Source organism: Notothenia coriiceps, unplaced genomic scaffold, assembly GCF_000735185.1.
Source record: "Notothenia coriiceps isolate Sejong01 unplaced genomic scaffold, NC01 NC01_scaffold00000566, whole genome shotgun sequence".
Lineage (NCBI taxonomy): Eukaryota > Metazoa > Chordata > Actinopteri > Perciformes > Nototheniidae > Notothenia > Notothenia coriiceps.
This window is the reverse complement of record NW_011333267.1, coordinates 1-9,911: the sequence shown is the minus strand read 5'-3', so window position 1 is coordinate 9,911 and position 9,911 is coordinate 1. Positions and strand designations below refer to the sequence as shown.

Sequence of the window (9,911 nt, the reverse complement as noted above, 5' to 3'; positions counted from 1 at the left end):
AAGAGAGTGCACTTTACTTGGTGAAGAAACCAGTGTTAACGTTTGTTGTAGGGTGTAGGCCTACCTACTTGAACACTGAGGAAGCCATATCAAAATTCCTGTTGAATTGTTCATTCAGAGATTCCTTTTTATTTTAGTTTTTGTTACCTTGTAGGTGGTTGTACTGTTAAGTATCTTGAACAATAACCATAATAACCAACATGAAAACATATCTTGATAAATATCGTCTATCGTGATACTGCTTGAAAAATATCGTGATATTATATTCTTCAATATCGCCTACCCCTGCCGGTCACGGCAGTTTTATGCAGCGTCGCTCCGCCCGCCGACTCGCCCCGCCTACACTGCATTACTATAGTTACTACAGTAACTAAACTAATGGAAACGCAGCATAATGTGAGCCTGCCAAGGCCTAACCATACCATACTAAGACGTGCTAGGTCCTGCAGTGGAAAAGCGCCATTTGTCACAACTGGGCGTATTTATGGTCTGTCACTATGCACAGCAGATCTCATGGCAAACATTGGTTGGATTTGTGTGAATACATCTGTGTTGAGGGGGTTAGGTCGGGGTTCAAGGCAACCAGGGAACAGATGGGCGTGACCCTAAAACCAAAATATCACCTATTGCTTTTAAATTCCCAGGTAGAGCTCAGTATGTTCTTTGGATAGAAGAGAATACCTCTTCTCCCACCCAGTGGTACAAAGATAGAAGTGCCCTTTCTTTATAATCGCAACACTGTAAAGCCTGCTGTTGGTCTTGCATGCTAATTTCCTTCAATCACACTCTGAACATTGCTGTTAAAATGTTTGCAAAAAACACCAGATATTTTTGCAATAGGATCAAAGTGTTTGCATTATTGTTGTCAAAGTTATATTAATCTGAGCAGTATAACAATACAGTGCTGTTCGATATAAGGATATTTATTGCAATCGTGCAGACGCTGTGACACTGATACAAGATCCTCTACTGAAATTCTCCAATAAGCCCTGCTGATTTTGTATGTATGTGTTTATGTGTGAGTTTGCGGGCGGTGGGATTGATCATTCCGAAAGGGTAGAGGTCAACATTTATCCTGAATCCTCTTTCAAAAGCTAATCCTGTCTCTCCCACTCATCTTGTTGTTGTTATATAACACTGATGGCCAGCAGAGAACTTACGATAGCCGAGGGAAGTGTGTATTTAAAAGTCTGGGCGCATACGTGTATTAGTTATATAACATATTTACAGGGCCAAAATGCCATCCCCAGTCCAAACGCATGTATATTTATATACACACACACACTTTGCTGGCGTTATACAGAGCCTCTTTTCCATGAAAGGAATTTCTTAGTGTCTGTCCGAGGTCATAACACAGACCTGGACGCATGTTATCACAGCAGCTGAACTGTGAAAGTACAGACTGTCATCAGCCAGTGGTGACACAAGTAGGTTTGTCAGATAGAAAAGCAGCAGGTGGAGCCATAGAGATAATGTGTAGCCTTCTTTCCATTGCCATGTGCACGCCAGACATCCATCCTCAAGCACCGAGAAATTATGCACTGTGAAAAGAGAATTTTGAAATGGCCTTAACCCTGCAAAATATCCCAATGATTCCATCAAGCACATTACATGTCAAGCTGGTCATTTTGGTATCCAAAGAAACCAAATATATCAGGGTGAATATTTAGAACATTTATTAAAACGTGGATCTTTGGTTTGAATATTTATTCAGATTTCACAAGTGTATATTTGTAATCGCACATTGCTGTTTTGCAACTGATCTGGTTGCCTTTATTAATATCCATTAGTGTAATTGTTCTTTTGTATGCTTTTGTACAGTCATAGTCTAATGTAATATAATCACTGTTGTAAGGCTTTATCTTGTGAGTATAAGTTACACTAAGTGGTCATTGTGTGCTCAAGTGAAATAATGATTTCAGATGTAAAGAAAGATAGAATACATCACAAGATGCTTAGAAGTGATCAATGCTTGCTTAAATTAAAGTGAAAAAGAAGTAGTGTGACACTTGACCTTAAAAGGCATTATAATGTTTAATGTGTTTTTATTATTGTTGCAAAGCACTACAAATATATATGAGTGTACTGTATTAAACTATGATTAAATATTGATATCGGCAGATTGTAGCACATTATGCCTTATAGATGTCTAAAGTGCTCCTTCCTTTTGCTATCCCGTTCAGTGAAACCCGCTGGGGGTGAACTTGGAGAATTATAGGCTTAACAAGTTGTCGGGGACCATTTCAATGCAATTATTTTTGGTCTCAGTGTGTGAGGCGAGTCATCTCGATGGTATGGTGAATCCTTTGTGGTCAGGGATGCCATTTGAAGGGGAAACCCTGGATGATTCAGGGACCCCAGAGTTGGACTAGGGCTCTCGAACATGCCACAGGTCAGAGAGTCGTCACTGAGCTATGGTCAGGTGGCCCTACATTTCTAGTTTATGACCAGGCTCAGCTAGTAGTCCGTCTTGCAGGTTCAGCTCATGAGCCTCTAAAAGATAGTTAAGATGTTTTGAAGTGGGCCGGTATGAAGTACTTATTCATAGCCAGTCTACTATCTACTGTAGATGGCAGTAGGCATGCAAAACATATTTAAGTTGCATACAAAAATGCCCTCCAAATACACACAATATATGTTGGAATTTTTGCAATATTTTGACAATGTTTTACAGTTTTACTTTGATGCGAGACAGCTATCCAGAATACTATCTCTGCGACGGCAAGCTAAAGAGGATACTGATGCTCTCGCCAAAGCCCCCAGACAAAAATAACTGTTTTTTTTAATGGTGTCTGGTGGCTTTGGTGAGAGAATAGATATGACGGCTTCAGTTCCACATTATAAAAGACTGCAAGGTGAAACTATCCTAAATATATCGTACATGTAAATATGTTTTGTAGGCCTACAGTACATTGCTTGGTTTCTGTGCTAGAACAACTATACTACACATTTGAACTATCCCTTTAAGGTATTTAAAGTTTGCAATCCCATGCAATGAATCACATTTAGGCCACAGTAACCATACTGTATGAGTGAATATAAATGATGAATGTCATTGTGTGATACTTTTGTTGGTATCGATGTAGTGACATAATGGAAGCCAACTCTATTTCTGGAAAGTGTGTACGTTGCTAAGTGCAGTAAAAAAAGTCTCAAATATGGAAATACATTGCAACTCTTTGAAAAATGTGTACTTTAAGGAGTAACTTTACTGTATTTTCCTGTACTGAACTTAGCCTACAGCACCACTTTCACCACAACAGAAGCCATTAACCTGATTCACAGTCTATTATTGCACTATTGGCTAAAGCTTGTTGCATTCATGTTGTTCGGGTCATTGCACTGGAGTGATATTGGATTACTGGTCAGTCTGTGACACTAGAATAAGCTTTATGTATTGTCTGTGTCTTCCTGCTGAGTAACTTTATATGTTGTGAGAGGGCGAGGCTGCGTCATTCTCATTCCTAAACAGTGCTTTTATACCACGATGGCTCTCATTTGACCATGTAACCTTTTATGACTTTGGATTTCAGAGATTGTCCAACAGGGTACAGTTCTTTGTCCCACCGGAGCAGCTCTACTTCTCAGTCCTCTCGTCTTGGGCTGAAGGCAGCTGAAGCTACAGTTACCAACGATCACCTTTCTAGGTTAACGTGGAATAAGGCGGGATGGGCCGTGGCTAGCTAGCACCCTAGCATTCTAATTTCAGTAGATAGCTCATATTCTAGAGTGGTTAACGTTTTTTTCTACATAAAATATGTCAGTAAATACCCCACCTGTGAATGTCTGTGTGAAAAAAACCCAGTTGCTAACAAGAGACTGCAGTGACATTAAGCCTTATTTAGCTTAGCGGTGTTGATGTGAAGTCTGTAACCGTAATGTAGTTTGTTTATAGCCTAACGTTAGCTTTATACTTATGGCAATGGCATTTAAACTTCAGCAATAATAAAGGTGGTGGTATGAGGTACTATAATCCAAAATCCAATGGAAAAATCCCACTGCCCTATTAAGGCCCTGACACACCAAGCAGTCACCAGAGAACTCGCCGACGCTGACGCCGACTGTTGCGTCGGCGTGTTCTCCTGCGTCTTGGCCATGTGTCGCACTGGAACACACGCATAGACTTCAGCCAAGCACGTACGAACTGCGCATGCGTGAGTGGCAATAACTCTCCTTACCAGCAGGCGGCGGTAGTGTGTATTCGTCATTCAAAAGAGGCAACAACCGGAAGACAGAGAACGTGATACACCGAGAGAAGAAGAACAGACTGCGTGATATAAACAAACAACAAATAGCGTATGCGTTCTGTTTTCACTCTCGTCCATCGAAAACATGTTTCGTGCGGTACTGGAGCTATCAGCGATTGGAGTGTTGTTTGTGGAAGACATTCTCAATCAACCGTTTCGCTTCTCATGCACTGATTCGCTAGCTGAACAGCCAATCAGAGTGATTTCTTTGTCCGATTGCCTGTGGCCGACGCAACGCACGGCCATGAAAGGCATGGGGCGTGTCACGGCCGACGGTGCGGGACACACCAAATTGAGTTTGGGCGACAGGGCACGCTTCGTCGTCCAACTAACGAAAACGGCCAATTTCGGCCTGGTGTGTCCGGGCCTTTATTGAAAGGTTTGGTGACCACCAACAGATTCAACTTGGTTGTTCAGAAACCTATGGGTGACAGTACATATTTTATACAGTCTTAGATAAAGGCTATTAACTGTTTACTGATTTTTGTCGAGACATGTCTCTGTTCCGTTTAAAGCTTTGTTTTACGCCAAATCTAGGTGGGGTGGCCCTTTTAAATTCTTGGATATCTAAGAGTTGCAGTGCTGTATGTCAAGCTCAGACAAACAAAGTTGTATTCATTTTGAAATGCTAAGTTAATGTAAAACTCTTAGGAATCAGTGATCTCCTTTTTTTATTCAATATATTTCCACAGAATGTACTGTGCTCTCTGCAGTTGCACAGTGTCCTCTTTCCTTCTCACCTTAGCTGGTAAATAGGCAGTGGGGATACGAGTGTTGGACCTGACAGCTGAGGAGCTGTCTGTACTGGGAACAGTGCAGGGGACAGGCTATAGGTCAGGTTTTTCCGGTGCTGACAGATGGAGGCCAGTATATAGGCGCCGGCGCTTTGTCACCCTGCCCACTCCAGATATCACTGGACTGTGCCGTGTAACAGTTTGAGGTCAATGTGCGCACTCAGACACGTCTCAATAAGCGTCAGTCATTCGTGAATATGAACTTCCGTTTCCATGTGTATCTGTGTCAGTTTAACCCTTTTTAATACTCAGCAACAACACGTGCAGTTGGTTTCCTGTCCCACAATGCCCTTCTCCACTGTATAAACAGTTCTAAGGTGTCAGGGGAATCACCTGTTTCCTGTTTTCTTCTGTTGTCTTGTCCCTCACTTTGCACGGACAGTGGATCTATTTTGGGAACAGCAGGCTCTTGCGGACAAAAAAAAGATATTTTGCAACTTTTATTTTTGAAGTGTTTGATGTGAGGGTATTTAGTTTCAGATTCATAGAGCAATCTTTTTTCTTTTCACAAAAAATTATTTTGCATTTTAACATTTTGAATGGAATTAATGCATTATGCTTTCTAAAATAGCTTTTATTGATTAATTTTTTTCAGAAATTCTTGACCTTGGGAATTTGTGGCGTTTATGTAAAGTTCTGCTGACACATGAACAAATCAGTTGTGAGAAGTGTGTGGTATTTGACGAGGTTCAGAAATACACACAATGCTTGTGTCCGTACCAGAGGTCCAAGTGGTTAATAACGTTTTTGGTGCCTTGCACACGCTAGCACCTGTCATCCCAACTTCCTATAATACAACAATGTGAAAACCATATAACCCAAATACAGAATCTGAAAACAAAAATCCTCATTTTACGCCATATACTGTATCAACGGACGTTTACATCTACTGAAAATAGTGTACGAGTTCTTTATCCACAATCAGAGTTAGGATGTTCTTCTTCTCTGTCTTTATTGGCTGCAGGTTTTGTTTGTTTGTCTTACTTTTTACGGCGTCATATTTCAGTCCCGGATTCTTCGAATTCTGTCACCTGACTGAAGGGCTTTTTAAGTGTCTCAAATGTCACATAGCTTTCCCCTCCAGAATCTCCCCTTAACCCTCGTCAATCCCCAACTGCACACCAGAGCCCTCAGCTCTTATCACTGGCCACTCACTCCCTGACGTCCACGGGGGGCTGCGCTTTAGTTTGGAGGACAGTCATTTGCTATTCTTAAAACTCAACTCAACTCACAGTGCTGAGGGGAGAGATCTCTGTTCCCCTCTGCTCTTCTGTTGGTGTTCCTTAGCTGTTAATATGTTTTTTGCCGTCGTTTCCACCGAACCTGCGTGACAGTGAATGGAATGAGTGAAACCATTTTCTGCTTGTGAGGAGATCTACTGTTCAGTCATGAGCTCCAGCCTTGTCAACTCTTTGGCCAAAGTCTACGATCGGAATCCACTTCACGGTCAGAAGCCTGGTGGAAGGAAGCTCTCACTCAATGGATCAGACAAGGCCCAAGCGTCTCCATCACCACCTCCTTCGCCTCAGAATTCCGCCTTGCGCTGTGTGGAGAGCAGAATGGACTCTTTGAGCTCTCAGATGGAGCGCTTGCTCAACATGCAGCAGACCGTCCTGACCCGGCTGGACGGCTTGTCCCAGGACGTCAGGGGCATGGGTCAGGATCTGGCATCAATGCGTGGGGATGGCTGCGGGGAGAGACGTGAATCTGGGGTGGAGGCGGCCTGCCGAGAGCTGTGCGGGGCCATGGAGAGGGCCAGCGAGCGGATGGACAGTCAGGGATGCAGGCTGGATGGGGTGGAGAGGCTGGTGGAGGGCACCCAGCAGGTGATCAGCTACATTGGGGAGGTTGTGAAGAGCTCCAGGCTGGTGGAGCTGCTGTTTAAACAGCCTGGGAAGAAGGCGATGAAGAAGGTGAGAGATTTAACATTAGAAGTGAGGTTTTCCTGCCTCAAAGTCAAATTATTTTCCATCATCTCAAACACTTTGTGGCATCGCATTGTTCTAATTGTGCTTCTATTACTGTGTGTTGTGTCACGACAGTCAACATAGTGAGAGGTCTAATTGCATTGCGGTCATGGCGTCGGATGGATTATGTGCTGTCCAAAAGGTTCCAAATCCTCTTGATGGAATATGTGACCCGTTCATAGTCACATAATAAATAGTTGGCTCTAAGTCAACTTCATTGCCAATCTTCTGTGTTTGAGACACAGACAGGGAGATCTGTTTCTCACAATCCAGAGAAATACAAGTTAAAATATCTAAAAATACCTACATAATCAAACATAGACACATACAGTATATACAAATTCCCACTTTAAGAGGCATCAATAAAACATACAAATATAAAGGAACAGCAGTCAATATATACAAAATAACAGTCACTAAGAAACGGATGAAGATGAATATATTACAGTAAAGTATATCTACACTAATGAAAATGATTCTCCATAGCAGCATAGTTTGTGTCTGTGTTTGTACTACCTATCTTTTAACAGTTTTATCTATTACTTCCATGCATTTAAAGCTTCTTGTCATTCTATATACCTCATGATATTGCTCTTTGTATCTATCTTTAGCTCTGCAGTAATTCGACATGTTGTCCTCTGTAATGTAAAGTATGTTTTCTTCGTTGAGTGATTGTCATTTGCTTCTGGTGTGTAAATGATTAGATCCAGACTGGTTATCTTATCCATGTCTTTATCAGCAGTGTGTTTGACTGCAGGCTCAGCTTACCTTCGGTCTGCAGTACATAATGTTTTTACTTTTATTAAATCTTTGTAATATTCATATTGTGCCAAGCACTGTTGCACAGCTTTTACTACCCTGTCTTCAAACAAATATTTGTGTGATTTCTGCAGTGGTAGAATGCAAGAGAGTTCATTTACTTAATTTTTAGGGTACTTGTACTTCACCTTTTTTCATTTTATGCTACCAACTAAACTTTGAAAGCCAATATTGTACTTTTTCCTCCATTACATTAATTTGACAGTTTTTTTACAGTTTTATATTTTTAGCTAATACAAAATATAAATCAACAAATAAATAAACATATAGAAAGTAATTATAGGTTAATATATTGAGCAGCAGTTTATGAACGTATTAAACTGAACTCCGATTCTAACTGCTGCAATGAAGACATGCATCAAAATCATAATCCAGTTTCTTTAATATGTATGATTATGAAATGGGCTAGTACTTTGACTTTTGATACTATAAGTATATTTTGATCCCAATTATTTTGTATTTTACTTTTTGTACTTCTTTCTATAATTAAGTATTGCTGCTTTTACTCAAGTGAACATTCTGAGTACTTGTTCCACCACTGTTTAAATGATTCCATAATTGTGCCACTTCAGAGGTTGTTTTTAGGAGTTAGTATGTGGTTAAGCATGATTTATTAAACAGTAAGACATATTAATAAAAGAGAAACCACAGCATGGATCATCTGAAGTGTTCCTGATTGAACATAAATGTGTATTAATAGTGCATTTGTTTATTAAGCACTCTTTGTGTGGGAAAGTGAAGGAAATATATCCCAGTGGTGTACAGTATGCGACACATGTGACCTTTCCTCTTTGTCCTGGAGGAGGCCTCTGTGCCACAACACATTACACCTGAGTTACAGGGGCAACTGTAGCAACAGGGACAAACACTTTGTGCTTACTATGCAAATATAAACACGTATATGACCACGCTGTTCCCTTCAGGAATCGAACTCGGAATCTTTGACATGTAAATAAGAAATGCTGCATATATAAGAGCACACGCCAGGGTTTAAACTTTAAACCTGGCTCAAGTTGTGTCCAAATTTTTGTCACTTAATCGATTCCATTGTTTAATCTTTATTTCTCCCTTTTACCACAAGGCAAAGGATGACAAGGAAAAAGCCAAACTGAGCCTGAAGAGTTCGAAGGCCCAGAAGAAGAGGAGACCTGCCGATCTGTCAGGTAGCCTCAAACAGGAAATAACTGCACCTCAAATCAAGAGTTTATATTGAGACATGCTTTTGTCCACTATCAGCTGAAATCTATGGACTAGCTCAACATATATTGTATTTTGAAGGCTAACATTGATATTTTGGTGTTTTAAAATATGATGATTTATGTTTTTTCTTTTACAAAAACACATGTTTTAAAGAAATACTTCACCCAAAAACATTCTTTCTCTGGCTTGCGACCAAGTTGAAGGAAGAACCAAAATGTAAAAACGTTTTTTGATGGAATCAAACACGACAGGACACATTTAACCTGGATTTAACTGATTGTTTGCAAGTTGTAAACAAATGTTTCAATATAGTATTTTGATTCTCTGTTCCTCGGAGAGGGCTGGGAGGAATAAAACAATTTTTAAAGAATTCAAGGTAACATGGGGTGACTAATTGATATGCAGATGGATGATGCGTTCACTTAAAGGGGACCTATCATGCAAAACGCACTTGTGTATGTCTTTTATACATGAATATGTGTCCCCGGTGTTCCAGGGAACTCACCAAGTGTCAGAAAACACAACCCTCTCTATTTTCCTCCATACCTAAATCTCTTAAAAAGGCGCTGCAACGGATCTGATACAGACTGATCCAGATTTGAACACTTCTATGACGTCACAGAAGTGGCGCTACGGCTATTGGGCCAACTCCACCAATCAGGAGGAGACAGCCACGGACATTGCCGTTCGAAAGCGCTGGAGACGCTGTAGTACATATGCCAGGCCTGTAGATGGTGCTGTTCTCACAGAATCAGCCCATGACAAGACAGTGTTAAATTGAGCGAAATGAGGAATGGCTAAAATGCATGATCTGTTTGGTATTTTGAAAAATAAAAAGTATAAATATGCCTTATATAGGTATGGTCCTACACTATACTATTCAA

The 9,911-nt window shown here is 40.7% G+C and overlaps 1 protein-coding gene across 1 annotated transcript; it reads left to right on the top strand.

The window, feature by feature from the left end:
• Positions 1–6,251: 6,251 nt before the first annotated feature.
• Positions 6,252–8,990, top strand: LOC104955457 (uncharacterized; the record flags this gene model as incomplete). Its single annotated transcript, XM_010782787.1, has 2 exons — positions 6,252–6,954; positions 8,909–8,990. Coding segments are annotated over exons 1-2 (607 nt in total), but the record flags the coding sequence as incomplete, so codon positions are not given.
• Between the last annotated feature and the right edge of the window lie 921 nt (positions 8,991–9,911).